General features: G+C 38.7%; 2 protein-coding genes across 6 annotated transcripts in view; one reads left to right on the top strand and one right to left on the bottom strand.

Annotated features, from left to right (window-relative positions):
- The window catches only part of ATR (ATR checkpoint kinase), a 42,732-nt gene extending 20,559 nt beyond the window's left edge, over positions 1-22,173 (bottom strand). The window contains exons 1-24 of one of the 2 annotated variants that reach the window (XM_080409576.1): positions 22,041-22,173; positions 21,041-21,132; positions 19,940-20,083; positions 18,485-19,374; positions 17,302-17,489; positions 15,866-16,060; positions 15,416-15,642; positions 14,435-14,587; positions 14,096-14,294; positions 13,239-13,498; positions 12,652-12,842; positions 12,445-12,545; positions 11,963-12,134; positions 11,140-11,307; positions 10,062-10,256; positions 9,522-9,707; positions 8,972-9,064; positions 6,789-6,919; positions 6,446-6,589; positions 5,139-5,232; positions 3,993-4,118; positions 2,269-2,475; positions 1,946-2,059; positions 910-1,025 (exon numbers count right to left, since the gene is read on the bottom strand). In XM_080409576.1, the coding sequence (XP_080265702.1) occupies positions 910-1,025; positions 1,946-2,059; positions 2,269-2,475; positions 3,993-4,118; positions 5,139-5,232; positions 6,446-6,589; positions 6,789-6,919; positions 8,972-9,064; positions 9,522-9,707; positions 10,062-10,256; positions 11,140-11,307; positions 11,963-12,134; positions 12,445-12,545; positions 12,652-12,842; positions 13,239-13,498; positions 14,096-14,294; positions 14,435-14,587; positions 15,416-15,642; positions 15,866-16,060; positions 17,302-17,489; positions 18,485-19,374; positions 19,940-20,083; positions 21,041-21,132; positions 22,041-22,099 (4,445 nt within the window). In that variant the 5' untranslated portion in view covers positions 22,100-22,173. Of the gene's footprint in view, positions 1-909; positions 1,026-1,945; positions 2,060-2,268; positions 2,476-3,992; positions 4,119-5,138; positions 5,233-6,445; positions 6,590-6,788; positions 6,920-8,971; positions 9,065-9,521; positions 9,708-10,061; positions 10,257-11,139; positions 11,308-11,962; positions 12,135-12,444; positions 12,546-12,651; positions 12,843-13,238; positions 13,499-14,095; positions 14,295-14,434; positions 14,588-15,415; positions 15,643-15,865; positions 16,061-17,291; positions 17,490-18,484; positions 19,375-19,939; positions 20,084-21,040; positions 21,133-22,040 lie in introns of those variants that run through there. The other variant, XM_080409577.1, reaches the window with a different exon arrangement.
- Positions 22,174-22,226: 53 nt separating this feature from the next.
- The window catches only part of PLS1 (plastin 1), a 48,350-nt gene continuing 45,637 nt past the window's right edge, over positions 22,227-24,939 (top strand). For 2 of the 4 annotated variants that reach the window (XM_080409590.1, XM_080409585.1), the window contains exon 1: positions 22,604-22,843. The gene's annotated coding sequence lies outside the window, so the exon portion shown is untranslated. The other 2 variants (XM_080409589.1, XM_080409587.1) reach the window with 2 other exon arrangements.

Genomic DNA, 24,939 nt, shown 5'->3' with positions numbered 1-24,939 from the left:
TGTAATTTTAAAATAGCCATTTAATAATACTATCTTTTTAATTTAACATAATGAAAAACAATAGCACATTGTTAATTATGAAGTTACCTAACTGGAATCTTATTAAGCTTCATCTTCTGAATCTTTTACAAAAGCAGTAAGAAAATACTTTCAGTAGCCAAAAGCTTTTATTCTAAAGCTTCTTAAAACGAAACGTGAAATACAAACAACATAACACATTACAAGGATTTTTAAGTATATTTCGAAGTGCTGTTCAAATCAGTTTTAAGAAATTAAATTTGATAAATATTTGAGTATTATGTTCTAGACAGGAAAACCCTAGAACATAAATGGCAGTCAAGAAATGGCAAAAAGTTTGTCTTCCAAAAAGGTAAAACTTATCAAAGATAAGCATGGCTGTCTTCACGAGGAAACAGAAACATTGTTAATTATTTCAAATTAAGGTGCATATATCATTCTAAGTTTTGTTCACATTATTTTTATCATTAATCCAACAAAATGAAAAGACAAATTAAACCCCAGTTGAGTTCCTCTCCTACTTCTTTCTATAAAGGGTAACAAGTAAAGGGGCATTAATGGATTTGAGTACAAACTCAAATTCTAGTGAGAATTTGTACAGAGGAAACAAAAGCTTCAAAACATTGTATAAGACAATGCTCTAGGGACAAACAGGCAGATGTGGGCAAAGTTTGAGCTCAGTGTTTTGCTTGATTTACAGAGAATCATATTCAAGGAAGTGCTAATTCAGCTCTACATAGAAAGAACTTATTTGAATTTTGTATATACACACATCACTCTTCACAGAAGAGGACCATTCACAAACCCAAATTACGATATTGCTAGCCTAGTGGAAAAAAAGAAAAGTTTTTAAAGCTGTTATAAAAAGAAATTGCTTAAGTTGATATATACCGTGTATTTAAGTGAGGTTCCAAGATCTCCTGCACATGCTCAGGAAACCTCCTCCAAAGCCTGGAGCCTGGGCAGTCAGAGTGTGTCTCTCTACAGTCATAAATAGACAGTAACTCCTGAAAATGCATGGTTTACATGACCAAGTTAGCACTGAAAATATTTCATGACCACAGCAGTAATGAAGACTGGTGTACATACAGAAGCAATGAGACAGAAGTTACAGAATGCTTAATTCAGAAATTATAAATGCAAAACTTTAATCCAATACTGTTAATCCCCTATTACTAGGCAGTGCTGATTTCAACTAACTATTGATTCTCTAGATTCTCCAGCTGGTGTTTGGACCATGTTATCTCTTATTCTTCACACCTGCCAATAAACAAGGACTAGAAGTTAGTTTGATTCCTCCTTATGCATAAGCTAATGAAATCTTCTTATTCCACTGACTACAAGGGGCCCCTTACTTGCTCTTGGAGCAAAGAATTCTCCTGAAGTTTTCACAAAGATATTGAGTAAGAACAAAAATCCAAGAAAAAACCCAAACACCAAAAAACTAATGACCAAATCAGTTTGGAGTTGCCAAACCACTGAAAAGAATAGTAGGCTCCCTTTCAGTTACTTCTTATAAGCGTAAGTATAATAATCCTCTTAGGACTATTTACTACTTTTCATTTCTGCCTATGGAACCTGCACCATTTCTAAGAAAGCATCAGGATTCCTACATGAATCACTATGTTTGGACTGTTAGTTACCTCTGAAACATCAGATCTCTCCTAAAATATCATGACACAAAAGCAAACAAACCTCCTTTTATTTGACAATTCCCCAGAATTCTAAGTGAGCACTGAAGAGTTTAAAAAAATAAAAAAATCACTACTCTGAATAACCATCTACCTTGCAATTTAAAGCTCTATAAGTACAGTTTCAAATACTTAAACACGTACTTTGAAATGTACTTTTATATTGCATAATTCTAAGTTCAGTGTGATAGGAAATCATCTGTGAAGAAAAAATAGGATCTAACCACATATCTTACCTGAATTGCATATGCTGCAGAATCCTGAGCCCGAACATTATCAGCATAAGCAAGGAACGCTCTGGTCAGTTCCATTAATAATCCATAGGCAAAATTTGGATCCTCCACACCAGCCTCCATCACAAACAGAATGACAGTGTTATTAAAACAGAGTAATCGCTCTGTCTTTAATCTCTGAATAACACTTTGAAGCCTAACTCTAAACTGGTTTATGTAAGAAAGCAAGTGTAGATGCCCACAGCCTAAAATTGAGGTTCCCTACTCCCCAAGTACTTTTAAAAAACCCTTAATGCTAAGCACAATACTACAGCAATACTTCTTACCACAAACGTAAAATGCTTTCCTTGAGTATCACTTGTTGAGAAGTCGAGCCTGCCAGGATCTATGGCTCCCAGTTCACCTAAACATTCTCCACAAAGTAATCGGGCTTGAGAATTTGCATCCTGGCAGCCGATAAGAAGTACAGTTACCAACTGGGAGATAACTGGCTCCACAGTTTCGCTGTCTGTTACATACTTTATCAATTTTTCCTAGGAGGTTGAAAAATAAAGATGAGTTTACTATAAACTCATGGTTGTAGAATAACAATCTCAGAAATTTTTCATCTGTAACTCACTCTTTAACTCTTTATTTCATTTACCCTTGACTTTAGGTTAGCGAGTCAAATACTGTCAATTTGTAACTATAGCCCATTGCCATATTATTGCTCACGATCCTAGGAAGAACTAAACAAATGAGTAAGAATGAGGGAATTGAAGTCAATTAATAATGCTGTCATGGCAAATACTGTATTTCATTACCGTGCACCTCTCTACTAACTTTATTTTCCTTCCTTGTCTTACCAAGAAAAACCTCTCTTCTACATCATCTTTTTCACTTATCTGTGACTTTTCTTCATGTGTTCTGATACTTCCTCTCAATTTCTTTCATGCAGCTGTTGTCATACCTTCCAAGTTTGCTGCCATTTGTATCTTTGTTATTTCCTTTTTGTGGGCCATTTCTTCACTCTCAAGTCCTACAAAGCCCAGGGTTTCAAGTCCTTTGATCAATGCCCATCATTTTAACTGGATGACCCTTCATTTTGGCCCAGCTTTTATTCTCCAGTTCCACATTTAGTCCAAACACAGAAAAAAATTTCTCTTAATAATGTGATGAAGTTTGCAATCGTTATGTTTAATGAAAACTGAAACCACAGCAAACATAACAGAGCAAATAGTTTTACAAGCTGTGGAACTAATTAAGTTTGATTTGCCTCAATTATTTTTATGGACTTCTAAGAAAGACATGGCAAGATTTTGCTGACCTGAGCTGCAAGAATTACTCATTGGCCAGGAATATACATACATAACGATTGTTCGTTCTTAAGCTAGGATTTTTTTAAATTTCTGACTGAAAAGAGTGTCCCACAATTGTATAGCTATTAAGGGCATAGATTTGTTTATTGATTTATTTATTAAATTAAGTCACATACACCTCTCTGGGCATATAAACACACAGATTTGTGAAGCAGTATCTTCAACTTACACACGGCTATAAAAGTTATTTTAGTATAATCAATTAATTCAAATTATTGAGGGTATAAGGCAAAGATGGAAGAGGAAAAAAATATTAAAGGCATGAGGTGGTCACACACATCTTAATTCTTTCAGATATTACACTCACACACACAAAAATGCGGCCTTTAATGTATTAGTCTCCTGATGCAAAAGCCATACATGTTCTAACAGAGAACAAGCCCACACAATAGATTGCTGAAATGGATTTCTTAAGACATATCTTTCCTCAGAGTTGAGGAAAAGATAAAAAATGTACCACTAGCCTTGCTGAATCAACATCCCACAGATTTGGAGGATTTGAGAATCCTCTTACAAGGAGACATGATGAAAAAGAACCCCTACTCCCCATTATAATTAAGAAACAGCTAGCTTAATAATTTGAGGAGAATACCACAGTTCATGTTAATATCCAGTAACAGTGATGATTTTTATATTGTTGGTCCAGATGTGACTGATTTATTTTTATTTCTACTGAAGGAAGTTTTCTATACCTGATTTCTATATAATGTTTCTTTCAGGTTGGTAAGTGCATGAATACGAACATCCACGTTCTCATGCTGAATTGCCCTCATAGACAGCTGCAGTGTTGTCTGCAAGTCGGTGCTTTTGGAGGATTCCTGAACAAGACGTGACATTAGAAGTTCAAGTTAAGCATAACAAGAACACAGCTAAGCAACATCTCAACACAAATGAGAACAAGCACAAACAATTACCTTTCTGCCTACATTCTCACCTACCATAGACCACAGACTCACTATCTGTTTCTTAAAATGTTTTCTTCAAAAAGCGGCTATATTTACACCTCTGTGCAAGTATAATGATCGCTTAAACAAAAGTAATTAAATCAGAATAAGCTGTTTTGAGTACCTCATTATCTAAAAATCAAATTAATTTTTACTTTTGTTACCTCACTCCCACTACATAATTGCTACTTCCCATCTATTACCTAACCATTCTGAGAGCATTAAAAGAAATAGACCACAGAGTGTTGCAGCACAATCAAACTAGTCAGCTGCAACAAGGCTTTGCTATTGGTCAGATTCTACTGACTGTGCTGTATCTTCCTCCTCCAGAGGTCAGACCATACTGCTCCTCCTGCATCTGACCCCCTCTCCTACCATCCTCAGGGCTACTTAACCACTTAGCAGGAACGAGCTACAGCTGCACATTGCCCATGTCAATCAACCCACTGCCTTGGGAGGCAAGGCCACAGCTGCATGTTATCAATGCTGATCAACCCACTGCCTTCATTCCTCTACAACAGAGTACTCCTGAAAATAGACAAATTTTGTTAGCTTTAAAGAGAATATGGAAGGGGGATCAAATTAAAATAGTTTCTCTTGTAACACAATCATTGCCATAGCTTATACTGCTGGTTTTCATAATATCTTTAGTCTGAAAAAGTTGAGAAGTGTTCAAGAGATGCTACATAAACAAGCGCATTGCACATGAGCGTATTTCACTCCTAAAGAAAAATCAGAACCTGCTTAAAAGTATTCCTGCAATACACAAATTCTGTTTTGTTGTGGAAGCAGATAAGTACTATTTCCACTTAACAGTAAACTACACATTTTCTTCATCTGTCATTAATTCGTTTGATACATTAAAAATAAAAAATTAAATAAAAGAAGCTGTACCTTTCTGTATTCCTGAAGGACGACCTGAATTTCTTTTAATTCCGGAAGGTCAGGCAGAAAATATATTTCATGTAAAAAGTCTCGCACTGCATCCCTAATAGTTACCAAAAAAAATATTGCAAAGAACATAGCAAACATTAGTTGGATCGGGAAAACCTTAAAAACCCATCAACAGAAAGCAATGAAATGTAATGACAAGAACAACAAAGGCTTGAAAAACAAAAAAGTAAATTCCATGGATTTTTATCTAAGCATAAATATTAAACAATTTGTTTCTCTTGTTACTTGACTAAACCACAGGTATTCCTCCTCTATGCTTTAAATTACTTTCTCTTCCAAAGACAGTTCTTTCCAAAGGTTTCAAAGTTGCCATTCATCTCTACCAGGACTGTCTCCTCTTATTTTGGACACTGGCCAAAGGGTGAGCATAATCCTATTTGATGTGAATCCTGTTCCAGTTTTCCTCATAAGAAAAGGAAACACAACCAAAAAAAAGAATTCTGTGTTCCTAACATGAAGGAATCTCTTTCAGTTTTGCTGATATGGGCTCCTACAAGAGCCTTATTACTCCTGCTGTCGCCTTTTATTTTGAATACTGTTGGCATGATAGAGTGCAAGAAAAATGACAACGCAACAAAAGTAATCAAGATAAAAACTATCATCATTCCTAACCCCCCCCCCAAATCATAATTTTAAGCTAAAAAACATTAAATTAAAAAGAATTAAGGCTCAACACTGTAGTGAAAAAGAGTGTCACAAAAATTTAAGTCTTTTGCATTAGACTGGTTTTATTTTCAGTTGGTGCAACCACTTGTGAGGAGGCTGTATGAAATCTTACTCAACATTAAATTCTGTGCACTTAAGTATAACTAATTATTGAAGGAAACAAATAAGTAACTAATTTCCTATTTCCAACTCCGTACACTTCTCTCTAGCTTACAGTAAACGTTAACAATCATTGTTATCCTCACTGTGTGCCCTGTAGAGGGAAGTCTGCTTCTGTACCAGCACAAAACAACACGGAATCAGAAAACCTGGCAAGGATCAGTGTCTGAACGAGTTGTAAGTTGGCCATATCATCATGTATTTTTAAAGGACAAAATAAAAACACCTTTTCAGATGAGGCTATTATTTGTCAAAGTTCACAATCTCATTGCAATTTAGAGAAGTGGGATTTTTATAGAACACACACAATTTTGCAGAAAAACAATTTTTCTCATCTCAGTGCTGGACAACTTTAATTAAGGATCATCCCCATTTGTATTGCAGAATTTAATCAACATAACTGTAAATATTTTGTACGGTACCTGTTCTCAACTATGAGAAAGTAAAATACTGCTGTAGTTTCCCTTGGCTGGATATGTATTAGGGGCAATAACACTACTATCACATGACTAAGCAAGGAGCCAAGGTATGAATGGTCCAGACTTCGAACAAAACAATCCCAGGCTCTAAACAAGAAAAGACAACAAAACAACAGTAATCAGTGATGTTTTTCTCTGCATAAAGATGTTTTAGGTGAGTCATTTAGGTGAGAAGCATTTTAAGTTACTTCAGCTCTATGGTTTAGATTACTGTCTAGAACAAAACAAAACAGTGTATTCAAGGACACAAATGGCAGGTATGTCACTGGGCACACTATCAGTTCACCTGCAACACAGTTCTGGAAAGTCATCCTTGTATCTTAGAGCCGTTCGCAGCGTAGTCATCATCTTCACTCTTACTGAACTGATGTGTTTGGGACCCATGAGCTTCATTAAAGACATAAGACTGTTCAAGGCCTAGACATAGAGAAAATTCATTTTAGTGTATTAAGAGACTCAGTAAAACATAGACAAGCCATATTTTCTAATAAAACCAGGCTACCCCAGTGTCGTGATTTAGCCCCAGCTGATAATTAAGTACCATGCAGCCACTCACTCACTTACCCCTTGCCACAGGGATGGCAAGGAGAATCAGGAGGGAATGTAAAGTCAAGTCTTGAGACAAGAACAAATTAACAACTGAAATAAAACAAGTAATAATGGTAACAACTACTATAATGAAAAGGAGGGAGAAGGGGAGAGAAGCAAAATCCAAAGCGAAGGGAGAAAAGAAGACAAGTGATGCACAGTACGGTTGCTCACCACCCACTGACTGATGCCCAGCCACTCCCTGAGCTGCAGTTCGCCGCCCCCGACCAACTCCTCTTGTTTATATGCTGAGCAGCGTGTTCTAAGGTATGGGATATCCCTTTGGCTAGTTCAGGCCAGCTGTCCTGTCTGTGTTCCCTCCCAATTTCCTATTCCTCTCCAGCCTCCTCCCCAGCAAGGCCTGAGAAACTGAAAAGTCCTTGATTTAATATAAACATTACCTAGCAACAACTAAGAACATTTATCAACACTATTCTCACACCAAATCCAGAACAGAGCACTGCAACAGCTACTAAGAAGAAAACTAACTCTATCTCAGCTGAAACCAGGACAGCTGGCTTAAGAAACCATACTCTATAAGACATCAAATGCGGTCTGATGTTTCAATAAAGAATTGGGAGGTTAGAGAAGAGAATGAAAAGGGACTCTGTAATGACAGTGTTGTAACAAAAAGTTGTTATTTAGGCTGTTGATAGATTGATGAGGAGTAACACCAAAGGATACCATTAGTTATAGAAGTCCTGTTATAGGATAATTGACTATATGTCCAAAGTTTTAGAAGCTGAAAAGAGTGGGGTTTGGAAATACAGAGAAAACAAACGTGTTTAAAAAAAAACACAATAAAACACCAACAACAGAATTGACATACAACTTCTGGCAGAAGTGATTGGTAAGCTTCATGGAACAGGTAATAGCTCAGTTGACAATGAGACTGAAGAAGGACAGAAGAGAAATACTGAGACACAGAAAAAGCAGGAGATATTTCAGCCACAGTAACACTGTACCAAATAAGGTAGTACAACATCCAGCATAACAAATCAGTAACAGAGGAAGAAACTTGAGCTTAAGGAAAGGTCATGGAAGGGGAAACTCACCAAGAACAAAAAACAGCAAGAAAAGGTAGAAACAATACCAGGTGCAGCAGAAGAAATACTATACAAATGAAGAAATGCAGAAAGCATAAAAATAAGAGGCTATGAAAACAAGAGCATTCCAATGTGAATATCTGAGAAGCAAAATGCTTGAAGGAACACCAGACAAAATGTATTCTGTCAATGTAAAGGTTATATATATTCTACCATTGAAAAATTCCCTACAGAAATCTGCACTGCCTCTGTGAGGTGGCCAAAAGGCCTGTCTTGTGGTTAAAAAAAAACTGTCTCAGCAAAGCAGAATTTTTAGACTCTGTCTCAAGTTGTGAGCTTCAATTTCTCTAAACGGTCTCTATTGTAAAACTCAAAGGAGCTGTTTTGTGAGAAGCAAAACAAATAAAGCTGTTTCTCTTGGATTTGCAAGTTTTTTTCTTTAGCTTTGCCCTTTGGTGCCCTTGTAACTGTTCCCTGCAGTAACTCCAGTTTTCTCCAGATTCCCTCATCCTACACTTCATTTCTTTCACACATATAAAACACACACATGGATTCCTCCTCTATAATTACTGATTGACTGACTTGTTAAATGTACCATGCCTAACTAACTGAAATATATACATTAGCTGAAATGAAACATGAAAGAAACAAAATAAAATTTTGAGCTTACACAGAAGTCCTACCCACAGTGAGACCAGCAGTTTTCAAGCATCACATCAGAGCCTTAGTACCTTTGAGACTTCAATGACAACTGCACAATCACATAAATAAGTCTGGAATATTAAAGTAGCCCTTAATTTTGAATATTAAGACAAAGATAATCAAGTTTATGCACCATTTTTTTATCCTCAATGCCAACACTGGAACTCAGTAACTGCATGTTAAAAAATGCCAAGATACCAAGCAATTTAGGTTGCAGATAATCAGCCTGTGGAGGAAAAAGAAAAAAAAAAAAAGTAAAAACTCCAAGCAATCTTACTATTAACATATTCCTAAACTATGAGAAATTACAAAGCAACTATGAAATGCTAATTCAGAAAGACAAATGAGAAGAATCCCAAATACATACACTGCTCCTTATGAAGTATCAGCATTAATGAAAGACATTCCTATTAGACTATAGGGTTTTTGCTTTGGTAGGGTTTTGGCATTTGTGCGTCTTCTGTTTGTTTGTTTGTAGTGTTTTTTTTGTTTTGTTTTTTTATGCATACTGGGTATGTAACTCCGTTACAGGAACACGTAATATGAAATGCCAGCCTTTCCTCCACTTCATTTTCCCCGCCAAATAAGTGATGTTCAGAGAATACCAAATTGTCTTCGCTCTCAGACTGGAGAAAAAAAATATCACTGAACAGAACTGAACATGAATATTTTTATGTCCTTACCATTTGTTCAGGTGATGTTATTTCTCTAGGTCCCTGATAAGGATCATCATGAGATGCAAATGTAGCCAATATTGACAAACCATTGAAGACTTGTTGATAGTGCTCTCCTATACGTAGCAATAATTCATTATGCAGCCCCTGGTAGTCCTGTCTAAGCAAGCTGCCCAGTTCTATTTCGGTCTCATTCTATAATCAAATAGCAAACAGAAACCAAGTCTTCATTTCATCATAATGAAACTAGCACACTGAGAAACAGAAGGCATTTGACTCTGGTTGATTTACCATAGAAATCAAAGAAAGCTTCCAGTCAGCTCAGTGTTAGATAAACAAATTTTTTAGTTTTAAAGTTCACAAAATATCTTACAACAGTTCTTCAGAGCCAACAGAACAGATTATGAATGACAAGAACAACAAAACTTCTGCATACACAATTTCCCCACCTATACTTTGCAATATCTTAACTTTAATAAAGCAGAAAGCCCGCTATACATTAATTGTTGCTCCTAATCTGCACATATAATAGAGCAAATGCCAATTTACCTTAAGGTAATGAAGCGCCCTCTCAAGCTCATCCTTGGAGCAGGAACAGACCAAATGAGAGAAGATGTATTTGAAGTTATTGATTAAAATCTCTCTTCGGTTTACATTCAGCTGTTTTGCTATGGTCCGAATAAGTGTGGAGGCTGCAGGACTAGCCTTGGCTGCAAGGTCTGGAAGCAAAACTTGTAGGGTCCGCTGGTAAATTAAGAACACCACAGTAGAAAAAACAAGCAAACAAAAAAACCCTCCCAAACCCCAGGGTTTGGCTTTGTTCCATTTGTGTCAGTACAACATTACACATCTCTGGTCATACGTATGACCACAGGTATGAATAAAGAACAACTTTAAGATGGAAATACCCAGGAAAAATGCAGATAAAATAAATTACTTAAGGAGGTGCTTCACCTAATCCATACTGAGAAGCATGCAAACAAAAGTGGGCTAGCATTTTTTCTGTCTATACAGATTCTCCACAGAAAGAGATCTTGAGAAAAAAAACCCAAAACCCAACAAAAAATCAACAACGCAAAAAAACCAGACCCAGACTCAACACCACTCCCCCAACCTACCAGTCAACTAGAACACGGCTTACTTAATGGTTGTGCACTTCCCATCTACCAACAAGCAAAATGTGAGTATGAATAAGAAGCTACTTAGGCTTCAAGACTGACAGATATCTAACCAGATCAGGAAGAGATCTATCCACGGAACAATAGCTTTCTTCATTTGAAGCAAGAAAGTACACACCATGCAAAAAATCACACCTTACAGATAATTCCTCCAAGGGCACTACATCATTAATATCAATATGCGCTACGAACACTCCAGGCCTTAGTTACTTCATCATGTCATACATGAATTAGCACTGTGGCCGCTGCTGTAACTCCTTGATAAAACTGCCCCTCTGTATTTGAGCTCCCAGTTGCAGCAATCCCAGAGTATTCAATATTATAACAAAGAGCAACTAGAGAAAAGATTCAGTTTCATGACATTCACTGAAAATTTGTGGACTAAAATAGAAATCCACAAGCATGCAAACACGCACACAATCAAAAGTAAAATGGACTGACCAACTTACTGAGAGAAAGCGATTTAGATCTGGAAAATCAAATACACTGGCGATCTCAGATAACATGTCCAGAGCCATTTCTCTTTGGTGAGCAGCTGTTTGATTCTGTAGCTCATTACCCTGGCATGGAGCACTTAGTACTGCCATCTGGCTGGAATGCAGGGATTCTACTAGAAACTAAGCATGAAGAAATATGTACTTAGTATTACTTTCCCCTTTTTCATTCCCTAAAAATAAACACAAAGTTTCGCTCCTCATTCTATGCATCTGTTTTTCCTTCTCATTCGTTGCATAGATTTATGATTATTACTTTGCAACAGAACTGGATTATCATCTACTTAATAACCACATTTAATTTCACAACCCTGGATTCAGACATTGCATTATTAAAACAATATTCAAAATTAGAAAAGTTTGCTTTTGATAATTTTCTTCTAATCGGAGCTCCTGTCTTTAGATAAAGGGTGTAAGAGAAAAACCAAATCAATCACATCAGTTTTATGCCTGTGGTACATTGACTTCAATTCCAATTTAAAATAATAGCTTCTTGTGGCAAAGGTTCCATACAATGCAAGAAACTATAGAGTTCCTTTATTTCAGAATAACAGCATCTAGGGAATAAGAGAGAAAAGCAATACTGTTGAGGGGAGCAGATCATGAAAAAGTCAAAGACATCCCACCCTTCCTGAATGTTTGTGGGTTGTGGGGTTTTTTTGCTTGGTTTTTTAAATCATCTCTTTCTTGTCCAATGAGATTTCACCTTGTAAAATACTGTAATTTTAACATCATTTTCAAAACACACAAAAAGAACCATCAACTCTCTTCTTTTTACCTGACAGATAGGCTTCTTGTACTGACTGAAAAATGCTTGCAGTTTTATGGACTTCGCTGCTGCCAGGGATCGAATTTCTGTGTATGCTGCTCCAGCCACAGAAGCTGACTTGGACAACAAACAGTGTAACAAATGCAAGAGGGCAAATGGTACCAAATCTCCTTTTGATGCCCTTACAAAATAAGCAGAAGAAAAAGAATTACAAAGGAGAAAAGAATCATTGCATTAATAACACTACTTCAGAATATAATACCATAATGCAAAATGACTCATCATTCTATTTGCATGGCTTATCTATTCCTATGACAGGGCAAAAGAAAATGAAGAATGTTCCATACGAATCAACAGCATAGAACAGTTGCAAAGGTCTCTGGACCACGGCTGACCTTGAAATAAGTAATTTACTCACATTTACACCTGAACAAAAGGTTACTTTGCATCACAAGCTGACATTGCAATTTTCACTGTACTAACAAAAATACCTTCCAATATCTCCTGTTGTGAGAATCAAGGTATCTTTAAGCTCATTATTTCTTGATATTTTGGCATTTGTATAGGCTTCTTTCATTCTTGAAACTAACAGCTGGAACATAGGAAAAAAAACCAAAAAAAATTTAGAGCATTTGACATTAGTGAAAAAAACCCATAGTTAAGTTAGGAAAAACAACAGAAAAAAAGTAAAAACTCACCTCTTTTATGAATCCTTCTTCAGAGTCTAAGGATTCTAGTATGTTCTTTATGCACTCACTGAAAGCCACTCTGACAGCTTTGTCTGGATCTTCCATTAGATTTAATAAAGACCCAACAAGAACCTTCACACTGGACTCATCAGTGTTAAAATCCAGATGTTTGCAAAGATGAGGTATATTATCTATAAATGCTGGATGGCGAAGAAAGGAAAAAGTATTTTTAATGTTTTGTAAAAATCTATTGAAGTGCACAAAGCAGTGATGCAAGTAAGCCATAAAGCACACTGTATTTTTTGTTAATCGGAAGAGTAAGTATTGTCAAACCAGACACACTATTTAAGATTCTCATTTTATCAAGTATTATGTTTCTATATATAGCCATAGAACAAAATTGAGCCATGGTAGTTTAAAAATAATATTAATGACAACTCCAAAGATAAGCGGTGATATCAACAGAAATACAACACTTCAAGCACCATTATAGCTATTAAAAAAAAAAAAAGAAAAAGAGGAATGCAGAAAAGTATAGTAGCAGTGACTTAGTACCTCACACAGAAGTGCAAAATGTTAAAGGTAAAGTCACCCACCTAACTTTACTGAACTGGATACTTTGCTATCGAGGAGAGTAAGAAACGGCTCGAAAACACGGGCTTGCACGGAACAAGTTGTTTCATGAGTAGGAGTCACAGTAAGGCTACTACATAAAATACCAGAAGTAACATCCTTAATAGCGGAGTCCACTAAGGAAGGTCGTACACTGAACGTGCCAGAAAGACAGCAAGACAATTTCCCAACTATAGCAGCACAAGCCTCCTTGACTAGCTCAGACTTATCCTTAATTTGATTTCTGAAATGGAAACAAAACCAAAACCATTTTAATAGATCATTTAGCTAGAAATCTGTATTTCTACATTGCCTGAATTCTCTATACCAGAAGTACTATTAGGACAATTTAAGGATCCATCTGACTAAATTAAATTCTCTTTTTTTCTTTCTAGATTACCCTCAAGTTCTATTAAATGTCTGAAGTAGCACTGGGCACAGTGAGTCTGTCATATTAAAGAAACTGAAGACCAGACACAATAGGACAGAACACACCAAGCTGTATATTACAGAAGGCAGGGAAACTGGAAAGATTTTAAGAGATATACAGACAAGTCTCACGTATATTTAACTAACAAAGATATCACCTTTCCCCTCCATTCAAATTGGGGTCTTCAACTAGCCAAGTAACTTGCATACTGACATGGGAAGTGAACACTATTCCATCATACAGACATCATCACTTACACCTATCCTGTTGATATCTTACAATTTCTGAAATTGAGAGCTAGCAAATTCTGGATGAAATAGAAATAAATATTTATTTTTGCACTTATACTACATTTCATATTTGTTATTTTTTCTTCTTGCACAAAGACAGAAAAGCAGCATTAATACATACAAAAGAGCTTCAGGAATCACGCTGCAGGACTGCACACTTGGTGGGTGAAGGAGGAGAGAGAATCCTTTAATGCAAGTAGCCCGAATTACTTCATGGGGACTTTGTAGTGCCCAATGGTAAATGGATTTTCTCCAATCCAGACACATGTTTTTTGGGAAGAGAGACAGAAGGAGCACACAGCGTGACTGAGTTTGGGGTGCTAAAGAGAAAAACCAAAATAAAGCAAATAGTTATTTGATCTAAACTTTTAATATCACCATAAGAGGAAAAAGAAAATAATTTTACTTTAGAACAACCATTCCAGAGGAACATTAGGGTTATATATTTTAAAATACTTACAGAAACACTGTGCAGTTTTTTGACTCAAAATTAGAGGATCGAACCCAAAAGCAGACGACTTAAGAAAAGAATCATCAGGATGGCTGTAAATCCAGGGCAGAGACAGCAATCCACATAAGTTACCAAGAATCTCATCACTTAGTGGAATTTTCACTAGAAGTGAAAAAAAATAAAGCAACAAACCCCCCTGATACTTGTCCAAGTCTGTATAGTTTATAAAACAGGTGCACATTTTATGTTCTTAATTTGTTACAAAATGTTATTTTTTATCATCAACAAAGATTAGTATCACTGTTCCCACATGTTGATATCCTACATTTTAGACATATAATATATGATGTAGTGCCACATCAAAATTATCTAAAAGTTTAATTAAACAGCTGACAAAATTTCATACATGAGCAGCAGAACGAATACAACTTTGGGATCTCAGGATTTGTACAAATACTCTCAGGTGGACTTTGGGATGGCTAGTAAGCTGAACTCATAATAATGCTTTAGTCTTAGTAGAGTCTGTCCTCCATCATACTAGCTACTTTTAAAAAACCATGCAAGTACTTAATATTTTTGGTACACTTCCTATGTGCCACATTTGCTGAAGCTGGTCAGAAGCCTTGAAATCTTTTAGTGAAACTGAGATAGTAAAGCATGCTGCCTCTGTGTATTTTAAGAAGAAAGCTGCTAAAAGTTCCTTCTTTCTTAGGCATATTAACTATCCCTATGTAGTCCCTTGTTTGGATAAAAATCTACAGAAGTACAGACAAACACTAGTAAAATACATTCAAAAAGGAATGCAAAAGAAGCTCTCTGAACAGAGAAGAGCACTCTTTGTTTTTTAGTGTGACTTTTTTTGTACAGGAATTGGAGTTCTAGCACAAGATCTATAATTTGAGTACCTCTTCCACAACAGACTAATTTAGTCAGATGCATTCCTAATTTACAAATCCAATAAAAGACATGCTAGTTTAAAGGATTTCTCACCTTGTGCATACAGTAAAGCATCAAAGATTTTCACTATTCTGTCAATCACTTGTTCTAGGTTCATAGTCTGCGTAGCAGCCTCTAACAGGTTTATGCAGATTTTCAATACTCTTGTGATAAAATCAGAGGAAATCCATATGAACTGTATATTCACCACTGAATCCGAGGAGCTCGAAGTATTCTTACATGTGTCAGCGTTACATGGATGAGTTACTTTATGACCTATACTGTTAAAATAGAAATCACATGATCAATGCAACAGACTATAAACATCTAATACTGTATTGTTTGTAAGCAAAGTTATTATGAAAATGTGGTTCTTCGAAGAACCACACAGGACTTATCCAATACTTGTCCTGATACACGGACAAGCACTGAAGTAATCTACAGAAATTACAGTAACAGTTACAAGAAACTATTGGTCTCACAGTTTCACCTTGGTACCTTTACCTGGTAGAATTTGTTGGGGGAGAAAAATGAACTATGCACAAAGCAGCTAGTCGCAGGATTACAGTGATCCCTTCTATGGTCTGAAGAACATCCTCTGTCAGAATTTCCTTCTCAAGGGTAAGTATTAAGGATGCAGCTTTCTTTGTGATGGCATTCCACAGAGCACTCTTCAATTTCATGTTTACAGGACTAAGTCTGTAAATTAACCATATTAATTGTTTTCCAATACATACTTTTCCAGAAAAGATAAACCATCATAGCAAAACCAGAGCTAATCCATGTGGGATACAAGATTAGGAAAATACCAAACAAAGCTTTAGCTTAAATATGCTCTTTGGGAGAACAAGATACTAACTCAAGTGAAGTATGATGCAAATCAGACATCTGAAAGGCTATAAAGGTGTAACACTACAATCCCAGGGTGGTTCCTGATGACTATAAAAAGGCAAACGTTACACCCATTTTCAAGGAAGGCAAAAAAGAGGATTCAAGGAACTATAAGCCTGCCAGACTAACATCAGTCCCCGAGAACGTTATGGAAAGTCTTCCTTGAACTCATTTCTAGCTATATAAAGGACAAGAAGGTGGCGAGGAACAGCCAGCAGATATTTACCAAGGGCAAATCACGCCAGACCTAACTGGATTCCTTTCTACTATGAGACAGATAGCTCTGTGGAGAAAAGGAGAGCTGCTTATTTCGAGGACCTCAAATGGCCGGAAAACTAGGCTGACAAGAGCCTCATGAAGGTCAATAAAGACGTGTCCTGCAATTGGCGCACACACACACCCCCCCCATGCAACAGAACAGGCAGAGGGCTGCCTGACCTTTGGAGAAAATGAGCTGCGGGACTTCTGTTAAACTTAAATATAAAAGCAGTGTGACCTTGTTGCAAAGAAGGTCAACTACATACTAGGCTGAATTATCAAGAGTGAAGGCTGATCATGAGCCCATATGTGGCGCACAGCATGCTGGAGCCAGTTTCGACTGCCCAAATGCAAGAAAGAGATCAACATTCTGGAACAAGTCCAGGATAATGATGGAGCTGAAGCACAGCACAAGCAGCGGCCAAAAACTGGCTTTGCTCATCTGAGAACAACCTGACTTAACTAGACCTGCTTTAAACATGTCCAAAGCATCAGCGTAGCCACATACATGATTCTGTCATTCAGTACATATTCTCTCAGTTTTCTATGTGTAAAAATTAGAACAATTTGCATTGAATGTATTAAAAAATAGTATCTAATTAAAGTTTGGCTTAAAAATCATCTCTAGATTATGAACCTTCAAAATATAATTTAGATCTTCTCCCAGAAGATCTTTCAATCTGCTTCTTTTGAAGTAACTGCTTCAAAAAAGTTGTCATTTCCTATTATTCACTAGCCAAATTACTATAAAGGTAGTTACTCAGTAAGTGTTATGCATTACTGGGTCATACGTTACTGGTGTTGGTGATTTCTTGGGATGCTTTGATGCTATGCTTAGTCGTCGTCTTTTCTCTGGAACTTCATCACTGCTGCTGCTCCATCCATCAGTATCAGATGTATCTAGCTGGTTCTGATGAAGCTCCTGAAAGATTTCTTCTGTTTGTGTTTTTAATGCTGTATAAAGTGGACTCACCAGGTACTGGGATGGACAAACAACAGAGGTACCATGATGTATGTTATGCCTTACTTCTCAAAGACATGTTGTTTCTGACTTAAAATATGAAATCTCAAATTATAGTAACAAAGTTCTTAAAAATCTTTCAGTTTGAAAACTTCAATTACAAGACGAAAACTCTCATAAGCAATGAAGTTTCCTGTGTTCCTACCAGACAGAATGCAGCTTGTACCGCTGTACTCCAGTTATTGCCATATCTTGCTACCAAAGCCATCAAAACAGACACGCTAAGTTTAAGAAACAATAAATATGATACGCACATGGCTGTATAGGGTAGAGGGCAATACTCAGCATATCAACACCTCATTGTACTTTTAAATGAAAAGGTAGATTTAGATTGGACATTAGGAAGAATTTTTTTTTTTTTTTTTTACAATGAGGGTGGTGACACACTGGAACAGGTTGCCCAGAGAGATGGCAGATACCCCATCTCTGGAAACATTCAAGGTCAGGTTGGATGGGACTCTGAGCAACCTGATCTAATTGAAGTTGTCCCTGTTCATTGCAGGTGGGGTGGATCAATGACCTTTAAAGGACCCTTCCAGCCAAGACTATTCTATGATTCCATTTTATTTCAAAATTTCTGTGTGCCTGTACCGAACAAATACAACAAAATGAATATGGTTAGAAAGAGCAGCTCAGATGAAGTGAAATTACTTGTAAAGTTGACCTTGAATGAGTGTACTCTGTGCCTTACCCCCACTTTATACTATGATTACAGACAGACCCTTACGCTTCTCAATAGTTCAATACATCTAAAAAACCATAGGGTCCAGCTACAACCAACTAATGAAAGAATTCAGAACTGAACAAATATGTGAAACAGTTGAGAAACCAGGAGTATCAATCTAATTATGCAACTAAAAATGGTATTTCCTAGATTTTCTTCCTTGCACAGAGGTAGATTTTTATACATGGATCTATGCACGTAACAAATAGAGTTTTTAAAATTAACCTACCTCTTGTTCTTCCTGAGTTCCAAGCACATTCACAAAAATTCCACATATGGTACTGACATAGACTCTTCTTACTTGTAAGGCAGATTCATAGCCAACTGGAACAAACTCCAGAAAATATTGCAGTATATGGCAAAAAGCAGCTTTCAGCTTTTCACACTGAAGACACCTAAACACATCGTCTTCAAACAATGCACAGAGCTTTTCTAGTAGCATATTCAAGTAGACAGGTTCAAAATTTTTGTAAGAATCAGCTTCAAAAGGCAACAATGTCCTCACCAACAGTAAGAGTGGTTCTCCAAAGAGTTCCAATTCATCAGTATTCATTTCAACTGCTGACTGTAGAATTCCAAAGAAGACTGTGAAGAAAACACTGGCCAGCTGTTCTGGTGGTCCTCCTAAATGAATTAATTTTACTAAAAACTTCACTGCCAACGTTTTAACTTTTGGACTGCCATACTCTAACAGCGAGCAGCCTATTCCCCACAGAATAGTATCTTGTCTTACAAAAAACACATCTGCAACAATATCTGTCAGAATAGACATTAATATAACTTCCAAACATTCTACATTGGGCATGCCCATCAGCTGTAGTGGTACCAATCTTAAATATCCCACATTGTCACTCACACTGCTTGAAAATCTCTTTACAGTCACTGGCCAGACCAGTCCATCTCCCCAGGGATGGTTTTGTACATCTCTTTCATGCAAGAAGATTAAGTCTTGGAAAAGCTGTAGCAAGTCTTTTGTTAGTACTTCAAAAATGGAACAACTCTTAATCTTGAACAGAAAAAGTAAAGAGCAAATGACATCACAAATGTTTTTGTGCAATGTGTTGCAGTTCGGAGTTGCAGCAATTCGGAGAAGCCTTGTTATCATCCAGTTACTGAATTCTAGGACAATAAAAAAGAAAGAGCAAACACATAAGATAAAAAAACCACCAAAACCTCCTGTTAATGAGCACCTCCTTGAGCACAGGTTGCTCATTAGTAAAACAAAAGAGGACTCCTTGAGATACTGCATGTAGGCTCAGTAAACAGAGCCTTCACTGAGACTTTTTCTTCAGCTATTCTTATTGAAAAAGAGGAAAAGGGGAGGGGGGGGGATGCACACGGGACAGGGTGAGGTGGAAGACAAACATTTTACATAGCATAGTTCCAGTCATTTGCCTCTGCCAAAAAAACCCTCAGGCAATGAGTATGCATACAGGATATCTCATCAGTGTGAACTGGACAATATCACCAAGTAATGGTGATAAATAAAGTCAAACTCTTTCCTCATAAATTTCAGTTATCACAAGTACAAATCAATTCACAGTATTAAAAGCCTATCATAATATTCACTTATAAATAAATGCTGACCTTAAGAATCTGCCTTTTTCCCATTTTTGTTCTTTTGCATGATTCCGTTGTCAGAAAATGTAAAACCTGAACAAAAATCAAGCTTCAACAAACTCACCAATGCAACTGCATTCAGTTTCCTCCTGATTTCCATCCACATTTACAAACATAAGTGGGGAAGATTTCATGATATGTTGAATAAAATCAAGCAACATTACAGAACTTGGCTGCGAATCTGACTTCTTAATCAGTTCCAAAGCAACTTGAAAAAAAAAGTAGACACATTTCTGAATTAGCATTGCCATAAATAAACTTCACAAACTTTGTTCGCACCTAAAGAGAAAGAAGAATTTTTTTACATAAAATACTATGATATGGTATTAAACCTGTATAATTATCAATTGGGTGCACTTTATTAATCCATTAAGATGATTTTGTACATACCATAAACCCTCTGTGTAATGCCAAACCGTATGAAGAAAACTACTAAGTACTCAACTTGAATAATATTAGCACTACACACGTTAATGTTTAATTAGTATTATATCCAACTGTTTGATGAGTGAAGAATAGCAAATAGTTGACATTTTAATTTTTTAGTCACACAATTTTACCTAGGTTTATGAACTCGGTAGAAAGAAACTTCTAAGAATTGTTCTAAATCTCCAAGAAACAGAAGTTTTTAAATGGTAAGTTCAGCTTACTGAATCAGAAAGTTTAGAAAAATGCTAAACATGCTACTCTATCACTCCACTGAAACAGGTCTCTAAATCACATAAGATTCATCCAAATTCCAACAGTTAGTTAGCACAAGAAGGAAAACTCTCTTGGATTCAGATGGTAATTAACCAGAAAAGTTACATGGTAATGATAAAATACAACACATATGCAAAGGCAGTATTTAAAGCAGATCAGCTTTTTGTTTTTATTTTTATAGACTCCAGTTCAGCACTATAAGAGAATTAAGAGTAACATGGGTATGGTATTTAAATTGATCAATTCAACCATGCACCGCATTTGCACCCTTTTTTTTGTCGATTTAACTTCCTATCATGATAGAAAACACTTCACCACAGAAGTTATTAAAAACTAAGTTATAAATGGTATTGTATTCAACTACTAAATCTCTATTGAAATAAGTTTTAGCACTTTTTTTGGCAGGAATTGCTTAAAGCATAAAGTAGATAATAATTTTAAAAGCTAGGGATATAATACTTACCAACATTTACATCTGTAAGAATTCTGTCAATGAACTGGCAGAGTATTTGTCTTGGTTTCTGTACAACCGTATTGTATTCTGCTGGAGTAGCACTAAAATAAAAAGTACATTATTTTGATATTATCCATTTTAAATTATAAAATAATTATTTGAAGTTATCTCAACAACAGAGTGTTAAACACTGATATTTTTTTTTTTTCTTCTAGAAGTCTTCAAAAATAAATACAACTCGATTTCGTGTTTTAGGGACCAGTGTATTGCCTGTGCCTCTTTCTCCTTACTCTTCAGAAATACAGTTCTGTGCTTAACATCATTTCATTTGGTTATACAATTATGTTTGATCTATATTAAATCCACATCTGGCAGACTAAGGGATTTAGCCACATGCTACTACCAAGCAACAAACCAGCGTTGGTGCAGGAAAAAATAAAATTACGAACCGGTTTCACTTTTGGAATTAATCAAGATTATCCAACTACTTGCTACCAATACCCTGGGTAAGAAGTGTCAAGAGGAACTGCTTAGGTGGCTAAGGTGATAGCTAGCTCCCATCAGGTCAAACAACATACAGTTGTACTTCCATACCAGCTAGCTGCCTGTCACAAAAAAGCCGCAGTCTTGACGCTGCCATTAAAACATTAGAGCCAAATATTATCAAGGTCGTTTAATTATGAGTGAAACCACATCAGAAACACAAATTCCCAGGACGCTGGGCACTATACAGGCCTACACACAGGCTCTACCTGCACCACCCAGGAGGGAGGAAGGGAGGGAGAGAGGGAAGGACGGAGCCCCCCGGGTGGGAGCATCCTGGACAGGTGTCGGGAGGCCGCGACCGGGATGAGGGGAGGGCGCAGGCCCAACCCCGGGAGACCGCGCACAGCGCTGGGGAACGAACCTACTTTTCTACCTCCCCACACCACACGCTAATACCAAGACCGGGCGCGATTCCCCCCCCACACACACACGTCTGACAAGGCAACAGCTGAGTCCGTCCTACCTGGCCAGCTCCCGCAGCGCCGGGATCATGGAGGCCATCTCCAGGCCCTGCTCGGCCATGGCTCCCGCTTTGAAACGGGCCGCGCGCAGCTGAGGCGGGAGCGGCGTGACGGCGTCCGGCAGGACCCAAAACTCCTCCCTCGGCGACCGGGCGCTGCGCTCCCTCGCTGCCGCTGCTGGAGTTTAACCGCTTCGTCGCCAGACAAGAGAGCGGTCACGGCGGCTCAGCGCTCGCCGTCCAATGGTTTCGTACGGGGAGTTCGCTGCCCCAGCAGGGCTGTCTGCCGCGGTGCAGTGCACAGACAGGTAACCGAGCAGGGGCCGAGCGCACCCTGTTTCCCAACACAGGCGCTGCGGGGCTGCCGGGAGCGCCAGACGGAGCCCGGCCACGACGGGATCCTCGGTGGAGCACGGGCTGCAACTCCAAGGGACTCGCAGCGCATTGAGCGGGAGGGAGGCGCCACAGTTGCGAGGACAGCTTACAGCGAGGGAGGAGCGGCCGCGGCCTGAGAGGCGACAAAGGAAAAACCTCGGTACTGGCTGAGAAACTCCCGGTGGACCGCCGGCCCGGGCGCCCCCTTCCCCTCAGGGCGCCCCCTTCCCCTCAGGGCGCCCCCTTCCCCTCAGGGCGCCCAAGCGCAGCCCCGGGCTTGGCGCCCTCCGCCTCTGCCAGGTGTGACAGGAGCCCGCGGCTCGGCCGCCCCGCCATTGGCCGCCGCCCCTCCGCTCGCCCCGCCCTGCCGGCAGCAGGTGGCGGCGGGCCCCGGCGAACGGCGCGGCAGTGCGGGCGGCGGCGGCGGGCAGGTAGGCAGGCAGGCAGCTCCCGGTGGGGCCCCTCTGCTGGGCCCGGGGCGGGGCGAGCTCGGGTCGCGTAGCTGGCGGGACGGCGCCCACTGGTTCGGCGCTCCTCCCTGTAGGTAGCGGTGAGGAGTGTACTTAGTATTTCGGTTACTGTTGCGGGTTGGTTTTATGCTTTTAGCGGATACTGATTTCTGTTCGCCTTCCTCTGAGGTAGCGAGCGCGTTTAAATGCATGCAGTATGGAGAGCGTTGGGGGCGGCCCCAAAGGGCAGCCCAGGTGCCTTACGGTGCGTGGGGGCCCCGCAGCCGCTGTGCGGCGGTGGGCCTGGCTGTACCGGCGAGCGGCGCTGTGACCCGCGGCGGGGGCCCGGCCTGCGCGGGCGGCCGATGGGTCCTACGGGTGGGGAGGAGTGGGACAGGGGCCCTCCGGGTGGGGAGCGGTGGGATGCGGGGTTTGTGTGCGGATGGGGATAGCGGGGAGAGCGTGCGGCGGGAAATTGAAGCCTGAGCTTTGCTTTTCTGCCCGGGAGGAATAGCTCGTTCTGCATTTGTTTGTGAACTTCGTCTTAGCGTTGTTTCTGGGGTGAAAGAAAACCCTCTTGGAGGATTCCCGTTCTCCTCTGATTCTGTTCCCCGTTTCCACTGTGCCAAGGCTGTGTCTTTTGGGTGCAAAACTGCCCACGGAGCAAGTGTGTGTCTGTATTTCAGTTACTGACCCATTTCAGATGGATCATTTTGGGAAACCTGTTACTTATTTATTTGCAGAGGGTTATTTATTCCTGTGAAATACGTGTTTGTTTTAATGCATATGTTGAAAATTGTGCTGACACTTCAGAGGTTGCTAACATGGGAAAGACCTGGAATACTACAAGAAACTTTACAAAGCATATCTGGGTTTTATCTTTGTTTTTCCCCACATCGTGCAATGTTCTCTACTAGCTGATTTCATAAAATACTGTATTTCAAGCCTCATTCCTAGAGGGAAAGCAGAAACCATGTAGCTTTTGTGTTTTGTTAACTAGAACTTTAAAGGTCCAAGGAGACCAAGTATTGTCTGGGTTTTGTTATTGGTGCTATAGTGTTATTTTGAACACAAAATTTTCTACACAAATTGTATTAAAAAAAAAAAGTGAAAACAACGTTCTGGGTGTAAACTTCCAAGCCTGAGAAAAAGATCGCGCTAAGAAAGGTTTAAATTGTACTGCTTGCTACTCAGATGTTAAGATTTCTGTGTTATCCCTGGTAAGAAAGACAGCAAGTTACTCGTTGGGATTTTAGGAAATATCATAAATTCATTGACTTGTTGGGTGATTTTTATTTTTTTTTTTTTTTTGGTGCTGGTGAAGCATAAGTGGGGCACACAAAGTGCTTAGCGGGGAAAAAAAAAGGCTTTTGTCTGGTAGTCTTGAGTAAGCAGTGAGATCATATTAGTATAGGCATTGTAGAAGTGCTTTCATTTGTCATAGGTAGAATGCTATATAAATTTGTGGTGCAGTTTCTTTAAGCATTTACCAAGTATGCAATTTAGGCTTTCTAGTAATAAGTATTCATTAGCAATTCACTAAAGAGCGATCTCCTGCTCCCCATTCTTCACTGAGAGTCAAGTTAGGAGGCTTATTTTCCTCTCTGGTTGCAAAGCCCCATCTACTGCCTTCTGGCCATATCATCAAGTGCTTCCTGCTACCCATGGTCTTATAAGACTCAGTATAAGACTGCCTATAACAACTTCATTGTCCTGTGAGGGTGTAAGAATTCTTCTAGATGCTCCCCATAAGAACATTTTTATGGGCATTCACAAAACCTAGCACTCCCCAAACCGTCCAAAAAAACCACCAGCTCAAACACCTGACTTGGTTCCTTGCTTTTCTTAAACACACATTAAGTAGCTCAACGAACTCTTGATTCATCTCCTTGCTTCTTCCTTATCCTGTTATTTTATACTTTTATGTCTCTTGACCCTCAGGAGGAGGAGCAGGTATATTATCATCAGCTGGAGAGAGTGACTAATTATTTATGAAAATAGTGTGCCTTGAGACGTTCTGTATTTTCTGTTCCAGCACAGCATTCAGATTACTTAGGTGAGCAGAGCTCACAGCTTGC

The sequence above is a fragment of the Falco punctatus genome (genome assembly GCF_963210335.1).
Source record: "Falco punctatus genome assembly, chromosome: 13".
In the NCBI taxonomy this organism is placed as follows: Eukaryota; Metazoa; Chordata; class Aves; order Falconiformes; family Falconidae; genus Falco; species Falco punctatus.
This window is presented reverse-complemented; position numbering and strand designations above follow the sequence as displayed.